The sequence below is a fragment of the Tetrao urogallus genome (assembly GCF_951394365.1).
Source record: "Tetrao urogallus genome assembly, chromosome: 1".
NCBI lineage: Eukaryota > Metazoa > Chordata > Aves > Galliformes > Phasianidae > Tetrao > Tetrao urogallus.
Window position 1 is genome coordinate 149,700,656 of NC_136813.1, and position 25,545 is coordinate 149,726,200.

The window sequence follows — 25,545 nt, forward strand, 5'->3', positions numbered from 1 at the left end:
AGGACCTGGAGCTGGGGAAACTCAGATGGGACACTTCATGTTGCTGTGCCTCACGTCTTGGCTGCTGCAGCTGAATCCTTCTCGTCATGTGCTCATAACTCACGCCAAATCCTTGGATTTTAGAGTGCTTAAAAACATCAGCTTCAGAGTGGAAATGTTTTCAATCATTGTAGCAGAGTGGCATCTAACGTCTGCTATGCCCTGCACAGTCAGTCATCAAGCAGTCCATTATTTAATCATGACCCTCTGCCTTGCATTCAATAAATAAAAGCTGCAGCTTTAGAACCGGCAGGAAATGGCAGTGCACTCAGTTCTGCGTGCCGGAGGACATCAGTGTTCCTGCAGGTCTCCTGCCAAAAGCCTCATAGGAGTTTTGCCTCAGCACTGGAACCTTTCTGGACAGAACTGCTCGTTTTGGGGCTATTTTGTGTTTGACGGTTACGTGTGTGGGAGCACAATATTCTCTTCTGACATTTTAATGCGAGTCTAAGCAGCTATGCCACAAGGTAGCTCTTCCCGCCCTATTGCTCTAAGGAAGCAATAAGGAATAAATTTCATTTCCAATAGGTTTGGCTTCCAGTTGACTATCCAAACCACGGCGCCCCTCGACACTCCCAACAACCGGCACGGCGGGCAGCGGGCGGGACGGAGAGCTCTACGGGACGGGGCTCCCGCCAGCAGCCGTCCCTTCCTCCGCTCCCCGCCGGCAGCGAAGGCTCAACAGGGCTGCGGCTCCATCCCCCGACGGCGTCTCCGACCTGGCCCGGCTCGGCTCGGCCCGGCCCTCTCCGAGGCGGGGCGGGCGCTGCCCGGCGCGGCTCGGTCCCGCCCCGGCGGCTGCCCCGCCTCCCGGCCGCCGCGGCTGTCACGGGGCGAGCGGGCCGCGCCGGGCTCCTGCGGGGCGGGGGCGGCGCTGCGCGGGGCCCCGCGGTTTCCTTTCGGCGTGGCCGCTACCGCCCGGCGGCACCCGGCCCCGCCACCATGTTCAGGCGGATCCTGCAGCGGGTAAGGCGGCGCGCTGCGCTGCGGCGGGGCGGCTCCCCCGCTTCCTGGTGCCGGCCGCGCTCGGCGGCGGGGCGGGAGGCACCGGCCCGAGCTGCGGCGCTGCCCGGCCCCGCCGCGGGCACGGAGTAGGCCGCGTGGGCGGCCCCGAGCCCCGCCGCCACGGGGTGGGCCCGGCTAGGGGCGGCGGGCATGTAGAGCCGGGGGCCGCGCCCTCCTCGGGGGGGCGGAGGGATCCCCGCCGGCCGCCGGGCTGAGCTCGGAGCCGTGGGGCGCGCCTCCATCGCGGCCCTCCGGGGGCGAACGGGCTCGTAACGCCGGCCGCTACCCAGCCGCCTCTCGTCTGCTCGGAACCGGCTTTTCTTGCGGGCCCGGCTGGGTGGAAAGCCGGGCTGCGGCATCTGCCCGCTGAGACTCCTCGTTGCACGCGGCCGAGAGGGCCGGGTTTGCGAGAGCGTGGGTGGGGGATGCGTGTGGTGCGCTCCGAGCTTCGTGCTTCCGAGGGACGGAACGTGGTGGGAGGAGAGCTGCGAGCAGCGGGACTTCGGCGCTGCCCTCATTGAACGTGGTACCAGCGTTTGGCTGGGTGCTGACTGCTCTGAAAAGTCACAGGCCTTCAAGGAACGCTGAGATGGTGTACAAAACAGCCTGAGGGGAGGTTCACTCCTGTGTGTGAGAAACCTGAGGTCATACAGAAGTTTTTGTGCATTGCAAGCGACCGCCTTCGCTGGTGATGTAGCTGTTCTTCACTGCTTCCCCAAAATGACCAAACTACAGCAGAGCACGTTGATAATCGAGGTGCTCAGAAGTAAACAGGGAAATGGCAAAACTTGTGCATGCATTTTGAGTGGTGTGAATAACTCTTCTTTTGGAAAGCTCCCCTCACAAAAAGCCTCGTGCCCTGTCGGTAGAAGCAGTGACTGTGTGTGTAACTTCATCCATGTCTTTTGACCTACACCTTGCCATTGGCAAAGCATGGCAGTGACTTCTGATGTGCCTTGGTACAAAAAGTGAGCCTTTGGCTGCTGCTGCCAAATTTGCAGATAGAGTAAGTATTACAACTAGGGGCAGCATTAAGAATAATCAAAATTTTCTCATCACCGAGGCAGTGATTTGAGTGTCAACAGTCCTCCTTTTGGAACTTTCCTTGTGCATCATAAATGTAATTGGTTTAAAAACAAACAAAAAAGTAAGAACCAAACCAAACATGGTTTCTCATATACATATATATATGTAGTTTATCATTTGCTGATGATAGGCAACAGGTGAACTCCTGCATTGCATGGCACTTCTGTTGGTCCAGAAGGCTGGCTTCAGGCTGGGAAGGAGGAAGGCAGCAGTTACAAAGATGCTGTTTGTACTTCTAGACTCCTGAAATTCTGGTTCCTGAAGTTGTAAAACATCCGATGTTTCTTTTAATACCCTTCCTGTTCCTGATGACCCTTTTGTTTCCTCCACAGCTGTAATTTTTGCTTTTAAAAGAATACTCTGAGTAACTTTGCATGGCACATTTTAAAAATAGGAAGTATTACACGCTTGTTACTACAGAACATCACTCAGTGTTTGAAGTTGGTTTTTCCATGCTATCTTGACTGGGACCTCCTTTTGGGTCCTTTCCTTGCAAGCTGTTCCTAAATTTTACGTATGTTTTCAATGCAGCATCTCAAAGATCCATCTGTTCTAGGTTTGCACTTAACTGGTTTGTGAAAAAAAAAAAATTTCATTGAGGCTTTTGCCACTTCTCAGTTTCAGGAAGAAAAGGTGGTTTTTGCCAAAAGAGGTCTGTATTACGTTCAGTTCTGAAGGGCCTTTGGTTCCAAGTGCACACCTGGGCTTCGCAGGCATTTCTGTAGCTGAAGTGGTACTGTGCTCAAGAACAGAGATATTTACTTGTCTCGGATGTGCTGCATCTTGTGCCATACCTATAATTTTCTTCTTTACGCCTGTGATTACAGGGCTGGCTAGGCAGCGTGCTTGCTTGGGTGCTCGTGCAGAACTGGTGTCAGGCAGCGAGGGAAGGCTTCGTGCCTGGGAACACCGCATCTTTGCATTTAATGGAGTTGTAAAGTAGCTGTCATGCTTCTAAAGAAGTAAACTGTTCTGTATCACAGCATGCTCTGTTTCTGGCATACCTGTTAATTGCTGCTAAGTGACAGCCTTGTCAGGTGTGCTCAATTAGATTTACAGTGTTTCCGGAGTTGGAAGTTTTGTATGGAGGCTTTGAGAAAGTGTTGTCTCTGAAACATTGACTTGTTGTGTGAACATATAAACTGCAGTACAAAGTGCATCCTTTGCTCAAGAAGCTCCTGAAGAGAAAGTTTTATTGGAATGTACTTGGGCCATCAAGTCTTTAAGGACTTTAAGGCGAGTAAAACAGAAGAATGGGAAAGGTGCTGGAGTTTGTTTGATGACAAAGGCTATGGCTGGCTTATTTTTCCATTCTTGTGCCTTGCTTTTTGGTTCAGAACCTTGATGCGTTCGGGCAGTAGTGCCTTATGTCATATTTCAACCTGCACTGGGAAAACTGTATAAACCCATATTTTTTTTAAGACGTTCTCAAGGCTTAAAGTCTTCTTCAAAGATTTAATTTATTCTGAATTAAAACCGCTGAAAAGAGTGCCACAAGTGAATGGAGTGTAAGTACAGACAGATAAATGACTGTGCAGAAACAACATGGGAGTGATCCATATTTATACCGTGTCACTTTTAATGCATTAGCTCAACTCATTCATTACATAATTTTCTATTCCTTTTCAGAAAACAAGCTGCAGTCGTTGCGCTTTCTGTTGTTAATGATGTTTCTTTATATTAGCTTGAAGTTTTGAGAAAACACAACTGAAAACATTACACAGCTTAGCATAATATTTCCACAGCTATAGAGCCGTAAGTAGAAATGCATGCTTCTCAGCTAAAGAAACAAATATAATTTCAGACAATTAGGAAGCAAATACCTTGGCTGAGAAACTAAGTTTTCATCAGCTCTATGTATGTCAAATGTTAGTTGTGTTAGAGTACAAATACAGAATCCTGTGTGAAGAATTACTCTTCCCATATGATTCATACGTCATTCTTCTGCTCCCCCTCATTGCCCAGGGCTTTATTTAGTCAAGAATAATAAAGGTAACTGAAAACAAAGAGCATCACTCTGGACCTTCCCTGAGTCCACCAGGCAAACCCATTTGTTATGCTGTTCAATGGGTTGTGATTTATTTTTTTAATGGAATGTGGCATAGCAGTGATGTGGGAGCCTTGTTTAAATATCTGTGAATATACTTTAATCATGGGATGCTCAGTAAAAGAAAAAGAGTCCCAGTGTCTCAGTCCCCCCATTTTTTGTCTGGTGAGGGATGTTTCAATTACAGCGCAACTTTAGAAGAGATGTTAGTTGCATTGATAGTCTTGGTCTCCATAACATCCTCCCAAATGTGTATTCTGTTCTTTCTGATAGATTGTATCACTTTGCAAGTAGACGATTGGGTGTGTTTCTCCTGATAGGTAATGACTTCTCTCCTTCCCACTCTTCCTGTATGCTGCTCCCTGGAAAATGCCACCTGTTGTACCTTCTATAGCTATGTTGAATTACACTCTGTTTTGAAGGAAGCACATTGTTTTTTAAAACCCCTAAAAGGGTTTTATCAGGAACTGTTTGATAACTTCTTTATTTCACGTAGTAAGATGTGCCACGTGGTGCATTTTAGTGTGACAATGGCATGTCTGAAGTGTTTTGTAAAGCAAGTACTTTAATCAACCATGTAATAATGATACTGTGCTTTACAGTAATAGCTTTCCTCCTGATGCTTGTACTGATCTCCAATTTGTAGTTTTAAACCAGCAGAATTTAACATGCAGATCTCAGTGTGAAACAGTTCTGTCACACGATAGCTGATTATCAGTGCACTGTAACACTGTATGAGATGTTATAACTTGGTTTTGGGAAGAAGTGGTTCATTTACTTTGCAGCTGTCAGGTATGGCTGAAGTGGAGGTGTGCTCTGCTCGGTTCAGTAGACCGTCTGACCATCTGCTGCTGTCACTGCCCAGGCTGTCAGCTCCTATGTGGTATCTCCCTTAGGGTTATCATGGAATCCTTAGAGTTGGAAGGGACTTCAAGGGCCATCTAGTCCAAGTTCCCTGCAATAAACAGGAAAACCACAGCTAGATCAGGTTGCCCAGGGCCTTATCCAGCCTTACCTTGGAAGTCTCCAGGGATGGGGCATCAAACATTCTGCTGTCCCAGACTGATTTCTTCAGATTTTGGAAATGAAGAGCGGAGCCAAAGGTATCCACTTGCTGTAAATGATTATTGAAGAAGCGTGTTGTCTGTTAAAGCTGACACTTTCTCCATTTCAAAGCATCCTTTCTACTTGTGGATGTAGGTATTAGAACAGATAGGGTTCTGTTTTTCGGCCTTCTTGGGAACAGGAGATCTTCCTTAGCTAGTTGTCATACAAATCCTTATCATCCTTAGATTTCTAAAGCTTTTTGAAAAATTCCTATCAATAAAATTGCTTCTTATATCTTGAAGTTTCAGCTCCTTTGTGGGAGAAAACTTATTTCACATTCCCTTATGTAGATATGTGTATATATATCATAGAATCACCAAGGTTGGAAAAGACCTGTAAGATCATCCCATCCAGCAGTCCACCTATCACCTTTGGACTCTTTGCTCTCACATAAAACAGTGTGCACACAAATGCAGCCCAGCCTCCTGCTGATGACCCAGAAAAGACTGAAATGGAGAGAGATGTTCCCCTCTTACACTTGCTGTCACCAGCTCCTGATAGCTTGCTTCTGATACATTTACTTACTTTGCCTTGGTTCATCTGTGGATCTGTCCTAAAATCAGCATCTGGTTGGGCATCAGTCCTTAATCAGTAAATTTGACCTTTTAATTACACATTGTTTTTTTTTAAAATTTGATTACAAGACTGTAATCTACACGAGAGTTTGAAATAGAACACTCTGTACCAAACATGGCAGGGAAGAGTATTTCATTTTCAAAGTATGGAGAAGCTTGCATGTTGTAGGTATGTTATCAATCAGACTGATTGGTCTGAAAAGAAAGGATATGTTAAAGAAAATTCTCAAGCAAACTTTTGGAGGTACTGAGATTTAAAAATTAAAACTGTTTCCTTCTGCTCCCCTCTCTGTAAATTTCCATCTATATGTTTAAATTTCTGTATCTTTAATCCTCCTGTATTAGATCAGAAATCCCTGTACGATGCTATGAATATTTTTGGCTGGGCTGAAGCAGTGTTACTTCATCCCACTTTCAGTTGTCCTTGTGGAATTAGATAATGAACTTTTATTCTTTGTAGAATCTAGGATAGCATATCAGTACAGAGATAATTTATTTGCTGGTGTTTGCTTTGAGAATGGTAACTCTTCTGCCATTGGGCAGGCAGTGGAGTTCTGGAGACAAGTAAAAGCAGCAGCCACCGCTGCTGAAAATGTTCAGATTGTAACTTGTGATGTTTTCCTCTTGGATGAAGAGAGCTAATTTAACAGTAGGGTGAGTGATAGAAGGACAGACTTGAGTTTAAATCTTTGTTTTGTGTTGAGTGTTCGTAAGAGATTTTAAGATTTTAAACAGATTGTGTTTAAAATCCTGGCCTTTGCTTTTGCTGTCTGCTTGTTGTTTGATACTTTGAGTGCTTTGAGAGTCTCGGATAAAAGGTTTTGTTAAGTGTTGCACTGAAAATTACCTAACTAGTTGGTGAGCTGGTTCATTTTGTTACACTCACGGAAGAAATATCTGTGCTTTTGCAGAGAGGCCTTTGTAAAGGTTACGTACCATGCTCTGTTAAATACAGTCTGCAGACATTCATTTTGCCCCTCCCTTTCTCTTTCAGACTCCGGGCAGAGTTGGGTCTCAGAGCTCAGATTCCGATTCATCTGCCGCTCCAGGAAATGCCGTGGATGTGAACAATGAGGGCTCCTCTGAGGTACTGTGCACTGATTTGTGGGGCTGGAGTTGTGAACCTTGTGTCTGCTTGTCTCTGACCCACAAAGCTGTTGGGCATTCCTTCGAGTGCTGCTCCTAAATGGCAGCTGTTCTATGTAAATACTTAAAAGTGCCACTGTCTAAAAATAGGTTCTAATTTAAATAGAAAAGTGAGAATAGACCGTGTTTATGTGACTTTTGTTTGTTTATCTAAATGATGACAGGCAATCCTTCCTGTTATCGTAGACATGAATGATTAAAATGAAAAGCAATAAGATACAAGCTTAACAATCCTCATTTGTAAATGTTTAATGAATTTTGAAAACTCACCTGTACTTCTTTTTCGCCTTGCATGTGCTAGATATAATGTATTTTGGGAACCTCCTTCTCCAAGTGAAATATCAAATGTGTTGGTTTTTGTTTGGTCTGTGTACATAAAGCTGCCATTTGTAAGTCCTATCAATTTTCCTAAAGTGCTTTTTGCACGCTTAGCCAGCAGAGTAAGGTCTTATTCTTGCTTCTATCCTACGTTACAACGTCTTTGGATTTACAGTGTTGTCAAATATTAACTTTTAAAAATGCACGCTGACTTCACTGGCTGTTGAAGCTATTTTGTGCTAATGTAGCCTGATTACTGAGCTTGCGAATGTTTCAAGCTTAGCATACAAATGCAGTGCAAGGTTAATTACTCCTGTTACAGCATTAAAGGGAGCAAAGTGCCCTTTCTTACACTGAATGAAGTGTATGATGAGTCAAAAGCTCGTATGTCTGTTATGATAAGCGATAAGAGAACTTCTCCCTGTGCTGTTCAAAATTCTAATTGCCTTCCATCTGTGCATCTGCTTATGTCTTAGTTCTCAAGGCCATGTTACAATCAGTATGATCAGACATGGCTGAATTTATTGCTGTATGTTATACATGTCATGCATCTGTGAGTTTTGTATGCATGTTTACACTGTCTCTGACGTGAATAAATATTCTTAAAGTGTGTCTAAAATCTCGTCACTATTTCAGTTAACTACAGCATAGAAATAAGCAATGAGATGATTGCTTCTTTCCAAAGTTTGGCTAAAATGGAACAGTTCTGTTATCATGATTGTAATATCACTGGTGGGTGTCATGAGGTACCTTGATACTAATGTAGTGTTGTTTGTTGACATAAGCCATACTTTGAAAGTGCTGGTGTGCGTGCACTATTGCACCCTTAGTTCTTGCTGCCCTGCTGAAACTCAAGCCAGATCACTGTGTGTCACTTCTGGATGATGCTGTACACATATATAACATAAAAGTGTCTTTAGTTATCAGTAATTCTGCCATCAGCTACATTGCTTGCAGGTAGGATGTTGCATGTGACTTCAAAATCTGATCAAATCTGAGTTCTGAAGCTGGTGATGGTTTGTTGCTCTCTGAGGTCCATGCATCACTGTGTGCAGCTTGAGCCTTTCTCTTGGTTGGGCTTTTCCTTTGCAGCTGATCTGAGGTGTTTGCTTTCTGAGAACTCTCAAATCAAACCGCTGTAGTCAGGCTTTGCAGAATATTTGCTCTCCTTTATATAGTTATGATCCCACCTGGTTCTCCAGTATTGCGTAAAACAAAACAAAATCTAATCGACTTGTTTTCATTCCAGTTTATAGCTAGATTTTCTAATTTGTGTTGCTGTAAGATTCAAATGAATAATTACTAAATCTGAGTAGATTCTCGTGTTTCATGCCTCCTTCAAACTAGGTTGAAATCAATCCTGAGTTTTGAAAATTGCAGTATAAAACAAAAGGAATGAGGGAGGCTGATTAAATTAAAACTATTCATTGCTCAGCAAAAGAGATAGGCCTGTTTTAGTTTCTTCTGGGGCCACATCGGCACTACAGATCACGCATGGGCCTGCAGTCAACTCTTGATGTATCTTTTATTCACTGTGCAGCCTGACAGAAGGAAAAGTTCAGGCCTGTCCTTCCTTTGTATCTTAGATTCCACTGCAACTCCATGTGCAGTATAGGGTCACTAAATATTCCATGTTTGCAGGGTGTCCACCTGTGAGTTACATTTCTATTATGGTGTCACATGGCTGCATTGGTGGCACAGTTCTGTCTCAAGACCCCATTTTGCAGGTGCGCCTCCAGGTGTGCAGGTGTCCCGCAGCCATAGCATGGATGGGCACCCACAACACGCTGTGCCACGTCTGCTTTTTCTGGGGGTTGAGCATGTCTAAAGCTGCTGTTCTTTAGAAACTCATTTAACTTTTGGCTTTGGTAAATCCCTGGTGAGCATGTTTAATCCACCTCTCCCATCTCCCTCCCCCCCCCTTTTTTTTTTTTTCTTCTTCAATTCTGCCAAAATGGTGTTTCCATTTCCCTAAATGACAATGCCAACTGAGCGTGCAGTTGCACTTGCGCCTGTGCCTCTCATTCTACTGTAAATTTGCTTACCAATTTACAGAAGTATTTCTGCAGTCTCTGTGATGATTTTGGTCTCTTTCTGTCCTGGATCTGAAAATGCCTGTGGGAAACGGCCTGGTGGATCTGATGCGATGCCTTATAATGGTCCATTCATGACTTGCTATGCAGCACATTCCTCTGTCACATGAAGGGGGTCCCAAGGGTGTCTGGAAAAGACTTACTAGTATGCAATATGGTACTAGCTTTTAACATGTGGTTTAGATTTATTTTCACATTCTTAACTGTTCCTTTTTGTCTTCTTCATGGTATTGAGACGTGGTTTGCAAAAATTAAACGTCCAAAAGGAAATAGCTGCAGACTTTGCTTTAGTGATTGTAAGAGCTTCCTGCATAAGAATGTGAACACTATTTGATTCCAAAATCTTTTTGTTTTTATTGGTTTCTTAAAGACAAATATACGTTTCACAGGGCTTCATCTGTCCACTCTGTATGAAAGTGTGTGTAACTCCTACTGATCTGTCTGAACATTACCAGAATGAACACATGGGGACAGAAGGAAGACAGGAGCTTCGTGACATTCCGGCTGTTACTGTGGGTCTTGTTTATTTTGTTTCAATAGCTTTGGTGATGGATTGTTTTAAATGAACATACCTGTTTTCTCGTGGCTTGGATATCAACTTTTTAAAAGTGTGTTTGTTTTGATTCCTCTTTAAAAAATAGTTGATCTCTTTGCAAGATTGAAAAGCATACATTCAGCAGCATTTATGTATATCTCTCCGGTTTGCAGTTATGTCTCATGTGAAGTATTCCCAATATTGGGAGACTTACATTCACTCATGTATTCCTAATACTGGGAGACTTACATTCACTCATGTATTCCTATTGAACAGCTTTTACTCATTTTTCTTGTAAGCTGAGCTTACATTATTTGATATATTCTACTTCAGACACAGATTCCAGATAAATACAGTATTAGATCTGGTTTAAGATATTGTTAGCTAACATTTAAAGCAGATTTCTAGAGGGAGACTGATATATTGTGAAAGGATGGAGCTGAAGATAAAAATACAATTTAAAACCTTTTTTCCCTTGAACATTTTAGAGCTTTATAGGTTGGGGGAAAAAAAAACACATACAAAAAAGGAAGAAAAATGCACAACATTTTATTGAAAATGTTTTATATCCTTGACAAAATACAAAGGCTGTTTCAGTTACTAGGCTTTAAGTATTAGTAGTGCACTTCTGAATTCATACAGCTGTGGAATGTAGAATGTAAAATAACAGCCTTCAGCTATCTGATTGGTTTTCTTGTTTTTTTTTTTTTTCTCCCTCCATGAACCTTCAGATTTGACTTTTAGAATCAGGTAGTCTCCTGTGCACTAAATGATCTTGAGTGGAGATAAAACTGTTTTACATTCTTTCTACCAATGTTACTTCCAAGTTTTGGAATCTGTTTGTTTGTGGCTGTATGACAGAGGAGAAAGATCTGAAGGTGCTGGTCAACAGACAGCTGAACTTGAGCCAGCAGTGTGCCTAGGCAGCCAAGAAGGCCAATGGCATGGTGGTTTTGTATCAGAAACTGTGCAGTCAGCAGGACCAGGGAGCTGATCTGTACTCTGTGGTGGTGAGTCTGCACCTTGAGCATTGTGTTCAGTTTTGGATTCCTCACTACAAGAAAGACATGGGGGCCCTGGAGTGTGTCCAGAGAAGGGTAACACAGCTGCATGGGATCTGGAGCACGAGTCTGATGGGGAGCGGCTGAGGGAACTGGGATTGTTCAGTTTTGAGGAGGCTCAGGAGACATTATTGCCCTCTGAAATGACCTGAAAGGAGGTTTCAGTGAAGTGAGGGTTGGTCTCTTCTCCTGAGTAACAGTGATAAAATGAAGGGGTACCGGCCTCAAGTTGCTCTAGAGGAGGTTCAGGTTGAGTATCAGGAAGAATTTTTTCTCAGGAAGAGTGGTTCTGCACTGGCACAGGCTGCCCAGGGAGGTGGTGAGGTCAGTGTCACTGGAGGTGGTCAAGAGCCATGTGGATGTGGCACTGAGCAGCGTAGAGGTGTTGGGTTGACAGTTGGGCTTGGTGATTTTAGAGGTCTTCTCCAACCTTTATGATTCTGTGATTAACTAACTCATCACTGCCTCCTGTTGAAGCAAGGAGTGTCTATAGAGCTGTATTTATAGTTGTGTTGCCTTTATTCTTTTGATTTTATGGTCACTATGCAAGTGCCTTATGTGAATAAGCTAAAACTTACTTATGGCTTATGGTGACAGATTGGGGCATTCCTGATGCACTGGTATCAATAGATACTGTGATGTGAGCCATTAGAGAGGTTTGGTTACCTGAAGGAATCACTCTTCTGTATAACCTGGGCTATTTTTAATACAGTTTTGTGGAGTTGACTGTAGCTTCTTGCCCACTTTTGATTTTCAATCATCAGGTACTTCTACTTGATAGTAGCACATTACAACTTTTTAATGTGATAGAACTTCTGTACTGAGCGTGGTATATGAAATACAAATTCTAACTGAAACATCTGAAGCTTTTTGGCTCAGAGATTCAGAAAAGAGATGAGAAAAAAGGCTTTATCTATTATATTAGAGTTCATGGAAGCTCTGAAAAAGTGGGGCATCTGCTAATCATTATCAGTGCTAGCATGTCAAATGTTAAATATTTGACTGCTGAGAAGCTGTTAGTTTGTATTTGTTGATGGGAAATGAGAGTTTGTGGTTACAACAAGCACATCTTGATTCTGAAACAGCGATGCCTGTCACCCTTCACTGTGTCTTTGCCATTCCTGAGGCAGCGCTGTAAGAAGAGTATAATCGGCTATCAGTGCCATCTGCTATTAGTGTCATCTTTTGCAGCAGGCGTACAAAACATTGCTGACTTCTGCTTACTTAGACTGATGTAGGGGTGTCTGTGACTTGCTGAGGCTCCTGTGAAAAGCTCAAATACAGTTTGCTGGAAACAGTGCTGAAGAAGCTCTGGAGTTCAGGTTTTTTTTTTTTTTTTTTTTTTTTTTTTTTTTTTTTTTGCCAGTGCATTGTCCTCAAGTGTGGAGAAAGGAAGCACTGCAAGGTCAGTGTTTATTCTCATGATGTGTGACCCAAAAAAATGTCTCTTCATTGACAAAAGCACTGCTGCCTTGCTTTTAAGTTTGCCTATTGCTTTCTTCCCTGACCCCTAACCTCTCTTTTGCTGATAGGTGCTCCCTGCTGATTAAAACTGAAGTAACTTAGGTCACTTATCGCCTTGTGATAAGTGTTCTCCTTGCCTATCCCTCCCTGTGTCCTCTTTGCAGGGAAGGATGGTGCCATTCTTCAGGCAAGGTGTTCCCTCCCAAAACTTCTGAGTGTGTCTGATGGCCTGCTGCAAGAAAGCAGACACCACTCGCCTGGAGATTTATTTGTAGTCTTTCTCTTAAATGGCTCTCCTTGCAGTCCTTCTTTTTCAAACTAGGGATTGCATGATATGATAAGCGGTTAAAATAACACTGAAGTATTTTTCCCCACTCCTCACACAATGAAGAAACTTAAAAATTGAGGCATGCTTAGCTGCAAGAACAGGCACCATAATGTTAGCAATTGTCTTTGTCAGTGTATAGCCAACTTGACTGAACAAATTCCTTATGGAAGTTGAATGTATCACCACGTTCCCAGATAGAACATTGTTCCCCTTTTATACATATTATGTAACTTTTTTTTTTTAATATATATGACTTTTATATATAGAGCTGTCACTGACAACAGCTGTGTTGTTTGTTCTGTTTTTTTTTTTTTCTTTCTTCCCAAAAAGGAATGATGCATTTCTAATCTGTTTCCCCCATTTCTTTGCTGTTTCTTTTGGACATTGATGATGATTAAACAGTAAGTCAGAGAGGCATAATTTCACAGTTCTTGGTTTCACCAGAGGCATTCAGAATGCCACTGTGTGGTACTCCCGCAGTGTTCAGAATGTAGTGGCCATTAATGTCTATTGTTTTAGCTGCAGTGTGGCTAAACCTAAGGCAATATTTAACAGTTCATTTGGGTTATTTTTGTGACTTCACAGATGCTTAGTAAGTACACATTTCTTGGCTAATACAAACAAAATATAAAGCTGTTTTCTGAATAGGCTTTTTATAGCATGTTTGCCTAGAGTGTACTTTGGAATACTACATATGCAGAAAAGTTTTCTGTTTTTGTTTGAAAATACTCTGTTGTTCTTGATTTTTTTTCCCCCCATGTATTTTTCCAATATCTCAATTGATTATACCTTTTTTATGGATGCCCTTGGAATGTTGCAGACTGTTCCCCCACACCCCTCTGCTCCCTGCCCATGCAAAGCTTTAATGCCTATATAGAATTTTATGCATCCTTTTTGACTGGTCTTTGAGTTGCTTCTCCAATGAGATTGCAATTTGCACCTTGGTGCTACTTGCCTGCTTTGCATGGGCACAAAAATCGTTGGCTGAGCTACACTGGTATGTTAATTTTCTGCAGTGTCTGAACAATACTAAGAGAATGAAGAACTGGAGATACTGATCCGATTTGACTTGGATGTGTGCTGCCAGTTTCTTTTAAGAAGCAGGGAATCCACTGAATTAGAATTTCTAATTCGTGACAAAATTGTAGTGTTGTAGGTTGTGACAGAACTGTAGTCTCACTCATCAATAGTGATAGAAACAGAAGAGAACCAAACTAGAAATTATGTTGGCTCTATTCTTGTCAAGAAGAATCCAGCTTCTTTCCTGGAAATACATTGTCTGCAATATGTTACAAAACAAACTGTAGCAAGGTACCCCTTTTCTTCTTGATCAGAAAGTTAAATACTACAAAGTTGAGATGGACCGTGGGTCTTAAATATCAGAAATATGACATTTTATGATACTTTTTAAATAATTAAATTGAGATGTCATCTCAGGAAGCTGCTGGCATCTTATTATGTATGTAAACATAGAGTGCTTTTTTCCTGGTAGAAGCACGGAAAAAAAGTCTGTCAACAGTATTTTCCTTTAAAGAATATGTAAAGCAAGTGACCTTATTTTTCTTTCGCTTAAAGTATCCCATAGATATATACTCAATCAATATGTAAGACCTCTGAAATAGATTACAGATGTGGTCTTGCCCTTGCTCTTGAGGAAGGCGATTGAATTTGCTTCTGAGAACGTCCTGAGGATTTAGTTAATTGCTTCAATGTGTGTTAAGGAAACAAAACCTAGAAATGACATGATACAGCGTTCAGCTCTGAGTCAGACTCTTTTTGTTCTCTGGCCCCAAGTATGTACGCTTCCCTAATCTGTCCTATGAAATATTTCAGCCTTTGCATCACCCTATAACTGAAGGATATCTGAGTTTTAGTTTCAAGTTATTATGTGAGTGCTGGTGATGCCACGTATCTGGAAAGGTTGGGAAGGTTCAGATTTGGTGGAAAAACACTAACAATGAATTTAGAATCTTTCCAAATAATTGTCACACTTAAAAACTAAAATCAGCTCCAGGAGGGTGATTATGCCTCGGAGCATGTGAACATGCTCTTGAACTTTCTGTTCTAAATGTGCTCAGTGTTGTTACAGCAAGGTGATGCTTTGAGCAATACACTTGTGAAAAGGTTATAAATGTTCCTCTGAATTCTGAGACACTTTCAAACATAGGTCATGATTGGAAATGTTACAGCTTTGGACTTGAATCTTAGCTGTCACTTTTTGTTCATGTGATTCACTGTAAGCAGACTGTAAACTCGAGTGCTGGCACAGTATTTCTGGAAGGTCAAAGATGAGGCCAAGAAACTCAAATGTATGTTAACTTAGAGCCTGGTCATATAAACGACAATACTGAATTAGACTTTGCTGTCCCACGGTATGTATATAGTAGACTATTTTCTCACCCTTTCTGTATGGTAAAAGCAGCTATTATGCAGTGGTTCATTTTTTGTTGCTTATTTTTTGCTCAATGCAGTACTTAAATATTTTCTGAGAAGAGTGTTTATGGAACAAAATTGACTTCTCAGTGGAAAATAGCAAAGTTCCTTGGTTCTTTAAGCTTGACTCACGATGTAATTGCTGGGATAAAAATGCAAGATGTTGCAGAAGTTCTGCTTGCATTAGCAAATAAGCTCCATGCGTGCTCTTCATGTTATATGGCTCTGTACCACAGACAACAGTAGATCAGCAGTAATTTAGAGCAACCATTTGTTCAGTTCTATTCAGTATTAAAATGGGGTTGGAGAACAGAATAGGCAGTCATTCCATTTTTAAACAAAATGCTAAGGAAGCTGGGTAGTTATGTCTGTGACTTCCAAACTTGCCTAGGGTTCCTTCTCTTGTACTCCAATTCTATAAGCAAATCTGTATAAGCTGTTTTGCCCATGAGGCTGTCTCTAAAGAAGTGGTGGCCTCTTTTTACTAGCTAACTCCAGTTTTAATTTGTGAAAAAGAAGCCTAAAGTAATCTGCGTTTCACTCATTAATTACGTAAGACAAGATTTCATATTAGCTCTACAAAGACTATTTCAGTAAAGCTCTGGAAAATAGAACAGTTGGTAAGTGCTTAGATTCAGATTTAAGGCGTGCTTCAAGCTCCAGTTCGCAGCAATGGAGTCTGATGGGGACCTCACTTGCTGACCCTACTTACATTATATACATTTGTTAGGTCAGCTGCAGAGTTGCTTGCTCCATTAGCTGTATCAAATAGTTCTCCACTGACAGCAATTGGAGAGTTAGACACCTACGTGGAGGTTTAAAAATAAAATAATTCAGGCTGCGTGCTGAAGCCTTCTTCTTGTTGAAGAAATATATGAAATGATTTGAAATCTTTAATTTTCTTTGCTAGTGAGTAGGGAAATTATTTCTGCTGTGAAGGTGTTGTCACAACACACAACTTGATGTTCACATCAGCTCTGTGCAGAATGATGAGGCAAAACATTTAAAAGAAAGGTAATATTCTGATAAAGCTGAAGTTTTTGTTGTATTTTTATTGCATTCCTTCATCAATCCTACAGAGTAATAATAGGAGAAGCCAGAGAAGCAGAACCTGTTCAGTCCTATACATGAATTTCTCTATTTGTATAGACTTTCTATACACTTCTAAAGTGACTGAGGATTAAGAGGACACTGTGGCAGGCTGCAGTCAGTCTGGTAGCACACAGTGTGCTGAGTCCATGCCCCAGCTCTTTCTGGGGAGTGTTTCTGGGTGGGAGGCCAAGGTTCTTTGAACAGTTGATATCCCTGTAAATTATATTGGTCCAGTAAAAAGAAATGTGGTAGCTCTTGTGCAAGAGTTTCCTTCCAGTGTTGCTTTTAGTATCCTGGCTTGCTTCCCAAAAGATGCTGTATTAATGATTTGTAAGAATATTAATGTTACCCAAAAGGAATCATTTACCTCATATGCCTTTTAGGAGAGGGAGCATTGAGAAACTAACTTTACCAGGTCTGAAAGTAAATCTGAAATATTAGAAGAATGTTTGTAGCCACTTTTTCCCCTCTACAGGCTTGCTCGTAAGTCTTGATGAAAGGAAATAGAAAAGCCACTGGTACTTCCATGAAGTCCAAGATAATTGGCAGAATTTGTCATTCTAACTCAAACTGAGGCAAGACACCTTCCTATGCAGCTTCTACCTAGCAATGTCTGTTCTGCTCTGACTGAAACTCATTTGTTTTGATGTCTGTGCTGAGAAAGTCCTCTTCCACAGAGGGCTATGTGGAGATGCTGGGTGCTGAAGTGGGAAATTGGGGTTTGAAATTCCTGTCTCATTCTGTTTGGAGTACCTTGTCCAGTGGGTCAGACACTACTGTGAGCTGTAAATTGCATGTGGATTCCCAGTGGACTGTTTGTGTACATGTATGGTATTTTGGTTTGGGCTTATCTTGCTCTATCTTGCTTTGGAAGGTTGGTGGTGATCTTAAAAACACTTTCACGATAAGAACTCATGCATGTGGTTGTTGGTTTTTTTTCTTTATTTAATTGGCATTTCCTGTTGGAAGATCTCTGTATATGAGAACAAAAACCATCCTTCAACTTTTTGGGTGCTCTTTTATCTTTAAATAAAGCAGAAGATTTTGCTCAATTAGAAACATCTGCTGGGAAATTACAAGTTACAGTGCAGACCGCAGGGGTCATAGGTGATAATCTTCATTTCATAAAAGCAAAGATATTAAATGCCTTTCACTTCTCTGTGGTTGTGCTGTGCTTTATGCAAAGTTACTTGTAAATGCGTTTTGAAATGAAATTTACCAAATATCTCTTGGCAAATACAGCCTTTTGAAAGGTGTAATTGTGCGTGTTATGTATGGTAGCTTTCTTCCTTGAATACAAGAGCAGTGCTTGCTTGTTCTCCAAGTCTTTTAGTTAAGGAAGCCAAATGTAGACTTACTGGACTGGAGACCTCCCTGCCCTTCCCCTGTTGGGGGGAGCATTACATCTCATGTAGTAACTGTGCCATTTCCTCATTATTCAGAATGTTATCTTGATAGAGAACCATGCATCTTGCACTTGATGTTATTCCTTGAAACAAAAATTGTTGCAAGATTTAAGTATGGGCCACCAGTTTTCCTTCTTTCCCCCCTTTTCGTATGTTCATCTTTAAATTAATACAATATACTTTTGCACATTTTCAAAACGTGTCTCAAGACAATGCTGAGAAATGGTTTCTCCTTAAAATGCAACTACAAAAAAAAAAAAAGTGAGACCCACCACCCCAAACATGATTCTTCTCTGGGGCTAATAGCTGCAGGACAGCTGTATGCTTCTGTATGTTACCAGATGGGGTCTGGGGAGGTCCTGCTGGTTCTGTCCCCTTACTGTAAGGAGACCTGGATTATTATTCAGCCATCAGCTCTGACTTCAGCAGTGTTATCATGCTGTGAGAAGGATTCGGGCCTGGGTATGCAGACTTGAGAGCTGCTAGAGGAGCCGGTGTTCTTACCCACCCCACCTCTGCATGCAGCTGTAAGGGTGTTGCTTTCTGCAACAGAAAATCCCCTTTGCAAAAGAGTAGCATCTTATGGGAGCTTGAGATTCGGACCTGTTGCAAATGCTGTGTCAGCATGAAGGGTGTGTGTGGGAGCTGTAACCCAGTGCTGACTCCAGCAGTGCCAGGTCCCTCTGAGTGAGGCTGCCTAGTCATGGCTGAGCAGGAGCTGGGGCCGGTGGTGATGCTCTGTGCCCTGCCCATGTGGGAGGAAGTTGGTTTCTGTTAGGAGGAGTAGATATTGCTGTGCTTCCTCCCTTGCTAATGACAGCAAAGCTGCCTCTGGAGCAGGAGCTCCACCCCCCAGGTCTCAGTGGTAGCCTGGTGCCTTGCTGGCCAACTTGCCCCCTCTGCTCCTTTGTCCTTGCCACCACTGTGGTGACTTTCTGGGGCATCTCAGGCTGGCTTTGCCTGATGGTGAGACAGGTGATTGATTGCTGTCCCCTTGGGCTAATTGCAAATGTAACCTGTTATTTCTTCTACTCCAGGGCCCCTCTTGCCATAAAGTAAAACCCAACCACATATCAAAGAAAAAGAAAAAAACCCACAAGCATAGAAGAAGTCTCTGCTCTTTAAATGGGAAGAAATAAAGGGCAATAGGAAGGAGAGGACCAAGCAATTTTCTACAGTTTTTCAGATGCTCTTACTTGTGCAGTGAGGGATGTCTGCTTTTCTCTGTGCGCTACAGACCTTCCTGTCACAGGGAAACCAAGCAGCAGGCTGGGAATCGCTTGCAGCATTTCATCCAGAGAGGGCTTCTGTTCCAGTGTGCCAAATGAGTCTGTCTGCTTTCAGCTGCTAGTTAAAATACACTCCTTGCTTTTTGACAGCTTCTATAGTTCACTGCCACTGCTATTTGCCAGGAATTGTCTGAAATTTCCCTCTGGTACTTTCAGTGCATTCAGATAAACATTATTGAGAACTTAGCAGTTCATTTGTCTTTCCGTACCCATGTTGTTATGTATGCTTGTGTATGAGTTACTTGTTTTAATCTGAAATGAAACCATACAGACCAGTTCTGGAAATAGGAAATGGTTGTTAAAGGTAAATGTCTGCTGTCTCTCGATGGAGTATACTGCTTTTTTAACAGAGTTATACTAAAATTAGTCTTCAACATGGTATGTGCTGGATTTAGCAAGCAACTGTATTTGATTATTGATTTCTTAAAACATTAAATAAATAACAGCTAGAAAGTTTCTGTTTGGTCCTTTGGAGTGTCTCCTTGCTTGAATTCTTGTACTTCACTTGGTTCTCTTGGACTGAATCCATGCAAATATTTGGTTATTTAAGTCTAAGCAGCCAAGCACAAGGTTCTCTTTACACAGTCTGGCATCATAAAGAGCCTTCAATGTGAGACTAAATTGTTTACTCTCACTCAAAAATTTCTTTGTCTTGCCATTGTAGTGTGTGTTGTCTATAGTTTAAATGATAATTAGGCTGGGAGCAGGCATGATAACCAAGTGAGTGAAGAACCATAATCAAATCTAGCCCGTGGAAGCAGAATGCTAAATAAAATGAGATGGATGGCATTTCTGATAAGTGGCAGTTTGTACACTCCACAGATGTTTAGAGGTAGATAATATTCAGTTTTCACTTGGCTGTGTGCTAGTGGGTGGAATGATGGTATTGCTCTGCTAAGTTTTTGCTCTGGTAAGCTTTCAGTAAGTATTCTGGATTGAAAGAGGATGACTTCTTTAGGCTATAAAGATATGACTTCCTTGAGATATAGTATTCTGTGAATTGCATTTACTGGTTAATTATATGCAAGGTAAAAAGTGTTAATTTCCTGGCCCTTAGTAAAATCAGTAGCCTAAATGTGTTAGTAACTGCAATGCAGCCCTTTGAAGTTACCATTTTTCTAAATCAGTACTTTGTTACATGTAATGCTGCTGGGGAAAAAAAACCAACAAAGCAACACTGAATAATATGAATTTTACAGACATTTTCTAAATTTCTAACTGCTAGAGCTGTTATTAGATCAAGAAATTCTTACCATGAATGTTTAAAGAGTAGCTATTGTATCTCTTGCCTTTTAGATATGCAAAGATCATTTTGATAGAGATTGAAAAAATCAGATTTTGCTTCTGACATCTTTTTATTTTTTTTCTAATTTCTTTTTCCCTCTCTTCTCTTTATAATAGGGCTTTATCTGTCCCTTGTGTATGAAGTCTCATGGATCAGCTGAGGAGCTGTTCAAGCACTATGAAGCAGTTCATAATTCTGGCATCGATTCAACTTGTGGAGGGGAAGGTCACCTGTCATCAGAAAGGTGGAACACTATTCATTTGTGCTTGTGCTTTTGTGTCAGTGTTGAGCTGCTTCTAATTACACTGAAGGCTGTATTAATTTGAACACTTAATTATGTGGTGAAGTATTTAAATGTTCATATCCCATTTCCAACTACAATTAAAAAGCAGCTTGAAACTTATATTGACTAATATTGATATGGCAGTAAATGGAAGTCAGTTGTTTATGTTTATATTGTTAACTCCAGCATTTTCTCATGCTTTTGAGAATGCATTGTAACAAACTGGAAGATTTTTAAGCATGGAAGAAAAATATTGGTTCATTTTTATTTGCAGCACAGAGCTGAATTTTTTTCTTCTGAGCATGGGGAGGGACAACCCTAAAGAGAGAGGAGAGGCATGATTTTGTCTCTTGGTTGGTGGTTAGGGTACCTACTGTGTAATTATAACATCAATTTTTGTCTAAATAGATTCCCTTATCACCTAGCTATTTCCAAATCTGGGAAGTCTCTGTGTCACTGTATCAGTTTTCTACGTTCCAGAAATTCCATCCTCATTTGCAGAACTCTTCTCTATTTTAACTCTTTGGTCAAAAGCATTTTGTTAAGTGTGTTCCTGTGAAACACATCAGGTTGTTTTATTTCTGAGACCAGCTGCATGTAGCAGAAACTGATGAAATGAACTCTTGGTAGAACAGTTGAGAGTAATCTCTCTGTGTTTGAGTAACGCCTCGTGTTGGTTTGGCGAACATTTTCTTAGGGATGAAGTTTACACAGGGTCCCTTCTGCTGCCTGTTGGTTCTTTTTCTGATTAGTGTTTATTTTGGACAGTTGTAAATGACAGTCCACACTGCTGTTTGGTCACCTCTCCCTCAAACTCCTTTTTGTTTTGTACACAGTAGTGTCACAGTGAGCAGCTGCCTGTGGCCTCGGTCAGCAGTCCAAGGTACAGGCTGTATAACCCTGCTGGTGTTCACTTAGTAATGGAGCTGCTTCTGCTACTGCAGGAAGTAAACCACTCAGGTGTTTGTGACTGGTAGATATATGACCCAAAAATGACCCCAGTGCTTACATTGATAAAATTAATGTATTTACTTAACTCACATAAGGTTTATACTTCAGTGAGAAGAGTGTGTGGAAGGTACCATATTTTGATTATTACTCGAATGAAGATCTCTGTTTCCTCAGTGCTGTGCAGACTGAGCCAGGAAGAGCCAACGTTATCAGACGTCTTGTCTGTATGGATGGACGGGAGCCCTTCCTTAGACATGCTGTCCTTTTCCAGATGCTGTAGGATTTTGGCTGAATATAACTAATGAGCAAAGCAAATACTATTGCTTTTTAAAGCAATACAATTGCCATTGCTTTATTTTGAGTGTGTTACAGTGTAACTGTTTGAGGGGAGTAGATTTTTCTTTTTTCTCATTTTTTTCCCCTCCAATGGTACTTTTTTTATGATCACTTTTATTCTGTGTTCTCCTGATCCGTGAGGGATCAGCAGGAAGATAGTTTGAAAGAAAGGGAATTGTATAGCCAGGGGAGAAGTAAAGAAATTGAAATTCAGGCTTATATATGAGGAAATAATATCATAGTAGCAGGGTTATATTGGGTTTCCTGTGTACACATTTACTCAAGAGTAAGTATTTTTTCTCTGATTTAAACCTTTTCAGAGCAATGTAACTTAAACTTGAAATGGTAACTCATAGTAGAACAATAGCATCCACGTGGGGGAATTATTGGTCATAACTATATTGTGTATATAGTTTATGGAAGATTTATTTCTATGCCTGCAAGTTTCCAATGTCAACCAGATGTCGGCTGGTGCAATTCAATTTTTTTTTCTGCCTCTTGACAGTTTAAGGACAAGTGGTTTTGTTCTCTCTCCTGTAATTCAATAAGTGGACAAGGTCAGGGAGTTGGATGGAGCATGGGGAGGCTGGTCAGAGCTGTTGTGTAACACATGAGCTATTTCTTTCTGCTAGTGTGACATTTCTTTAATGTTTCTCAGTTGCACGCTTGCTTGAGAAAACTCCTATTCAATGTAAACGCGTTTTTTTAATACTCAGAATACTGCATTAAAGCAATGCTCTGACCTGCAGCAGGGGTGCACTCTGTTAGTGCTCTAGGGGTAAAGTTTGCATGTGATCCATATGACCAAGATTGGGCTGTGTAGTTCCTTATTTAGTCAGTAGGGAGGCTAGTTATGATGAATTACTTTGCTCAGCCCCCTTGCCCTTAAAGTACTGTTAATAGTGCCAAGAAAAGATCATGCAACTCTCCCCAGTGCAGTTTAGCTGGACCACTGGTACTCAGTGCCTGGATGGAGGCACCAGCACTGAGGATTAGAGAGAAGCATGAGGAAAATGTAGCAGATATTGGCTGGATGGCGAGGTTCAGGAGATGTGCTGAGAGCAGCATGGAATTTTAACAGCGCTAGGGGAAAGGGAGATTGAGGGAGGGTTTGGGTGGCAGTAAGAAAGAAAACATGTACAACTTCTAGAGTGATTCATTACTTTTTTCCTAATCATTCTTTGCTAGACAGGTAAGTCAAATTTAGGTTTTGTCTTAAAATTGTCAAGCAGAGCAATGTTGGTGAATACTGAAAAAACTACAGTAGAGTACTTTCATTTTTTCCCCATCTCATCCCCTTTTTCTTCCTCTCAATTACAAGTTACTTTTATGTAGCTCAAAAATGTACAATCTAGAGCGTAATAAATACTTTAATACTGCTGATCTGGTGCGTGTTCGGCTCTAGCTTCAGTATTATTAACCGTGTTTCACCTGCCTAAGATTTCATTTATAATCTAAGGCGTGAATGTTTGCTGATTTACTTAATACTTGTGAGAAAGCTCAAACGATACGTGGGTTTTGAGTAGCAGTTATACCTGTCTCATTACAGTTTTATTTAGGAACCTCCAATTTATCTCTCATAGGACAAGTAATGTGTAAATAGCAGAAGATCTTCTGCAAAAATTATCTTTCCAACATAACAGCATTCATTTGGCCATTAAAATTGGTCAGCCTTGGAGTTCTTCGTTGGTTCAAGTGTATGCGTTTCACTACATTCTTGATGACCCTGTTGGTAATGTGAAATGAAGGCTGAATTTTTTCTGTTGTGGTTTAGCTAAGGAATAGGTTGTTTTGTTTTTCTTCTAAGTATGAGACAGTTTTAAAGAACATCTGTGGAGGAGGGGATAATGCAGCACAGGAGCTATACAACTATTTGGTATAAAACAGAAAGAATATGTTGGTATTGACACCCACACATATACATGTTCTGTGTGCCTCTGTGCTGCTGCTGTATAAGCAATAGGAAGGGATGTGTTTGCATTTGGAGTGGCTGTATCTGAGTGATATAACTCATCTGTATAGTTACACAATTCTTTAAGGAGACCTGAGATTTAGAAGGGTGCAGTTAGTAACAATTTTAGCCTCGAATCTTGTGTTCTTGAATGGCTCAATTTGAGAATTTAAAATCCCAAGGCTTTAAGTGTTCAGACCATTCATTGAGTGCATATATGGGGCATACTGAATTGCTGTGTGGGTAAAAAAAATTATGTAGCTACATACTTCAAAAGGAGTAAAGTCACATGCTGTCTCTTAGCAGTGTTCCTCGTGATATGGGAAGTGAAGGATATTAGGCCTGCCCCTTCCACAAAAAGGCGTATAGAATATTAAACGTGCCAATGCCCAGCTTTGCAATTTGACTTGTGGTTAAGTTGATGAACTGAATTAGATTTGCAGTTTATTTTCATGAGACTTTTAACATATCCATTTCTTTACTTATACTTTTAATGTTTTAGCATTGTTCAGGTGATATCCAAAGTGAACTAATAAGTATCTATAATTCCACTTTCTTCCAATTTTCAAAAAATGGAAAATAACTATTATTTAAATTATGTTTATAGAATGTGTCTATTACTGTCTTCCAGTTATCTAATATAATTTAGAATTTCTATGTAATTGACAAAATATAACTACTGCATATTCATTTTCTCCACTCTGTGGATGTATTTATTCAGAGATGAAGTATCACTGCTCCGACAAGAAGTACAAGACTTGCAAGCTTCGCTGAAGGTTGGACATGTATTTTACTTGCATGTGGTTTTTTGTTTCAAATTGCAAAACATGCTGCTATCTCAAGCAACCAAATTTACAGTTCTCTTTTTCTCCATTTCTTTTTTCACTTTCTAGGAGGAAAGATGGTATTCAGAAGAGCTGAAGAAAGAACTAGAGAAATTGCAGGGGCAGCAGCAGCAAGTAATTGCTTTAAAATACTTGAAGCAGGTTTATCATCAGCATTGACATTGAAGATTAATACCTTTCTGTAAGGCACGTGGCCTGATTTAGTTAGTTCTGTGACTTGAATATTGACATGTTCTTGAAAACAAAGCTAGTTGTCTCTCCACATTAACTATATAAATCTGAAGAAAAGTACTGGAGTGGGTAATGGTAGTGCTTACTATAAGTTCTGTTCAGATTTTTCTGTTGGGCTTATTCAGAGCTCAGTTTGAATGTGATGTTTCACCTGCTTTGAGAAAGGGCAATAAGGTGTTAGTTGTAAAAACAAACAAACAAACAAAAAACCCCAAACCCTCAAAAAAGCAAACAAAAAAAAAAAAAGGAGGGGAAAAGAACAGTAAGTAGTGTGACTTCACAATAAAGATGAACTGAACAAACAATTTAAGTCAACTTATAATATGTTGTCCTTAGGGAAGCACTTCTTCTGTTACTATGAGCTACTTAGATACTGGATTGTTCTAAACATTGGAAATTACATTCTGACAGAGTGCCTTTTCAGATGTATTTAATATAATGTCTGTGTTTTAAGTCAGATTTCAATATTGAGGAAAGTGAAGGGGAGGGGTTTGTTACTGGAGCCTTGCAAGCCTGGAAGTTAGACAGTGTAGTGATAAAGAAACGGAAAATTGTCTTGGCCTTTTTCAGTCTTCCAGATTCAACTGTTGGAAATTTGTACTACTGTGCGTTATGTGAGCAAAGAAGTCTTTACTTCTG

General features: G+C 41.0%; 1 protein-coding gene across 1 annotated transcript in view; it reads left to right on the forward strand.

Annotated features, from left to right (window-relative positions):
• Positions 1–981: 981 nt before the first annotated feature.
• Positions 982–25,545, forward strand: part of EEA1 (early endosome antigen 1) — a gene marked incomplete at both ends in the record, with an annotated part of 63,327 nt that continues 38,763 nt past the window's right edge. Inside the window, 6 exons of the mRNA XM_079549166.1 lie at positions 982–1,005; positions 6,854–6,946; positions 9,806–9,928; positions 20,426–20,553; positions 24,552–24,606; positions 24,724–24,789. Coding sequence (XP_079405292.1) covers positions 982–1,005; positions 6,854–6,946; positions 9,806–9,928; positions 20,426–20,553; positions 24,552–24,606; positions 24,724–24,789 — 489 coding nt within the window. The remainder of the gene's footprint in view (positions 1,006–6,853; positions 6,947–9,805; positions 9,929–20,425; positions 20,554–24,551; positions 24,607–24,723; positions 24,790–25,545) is intronic.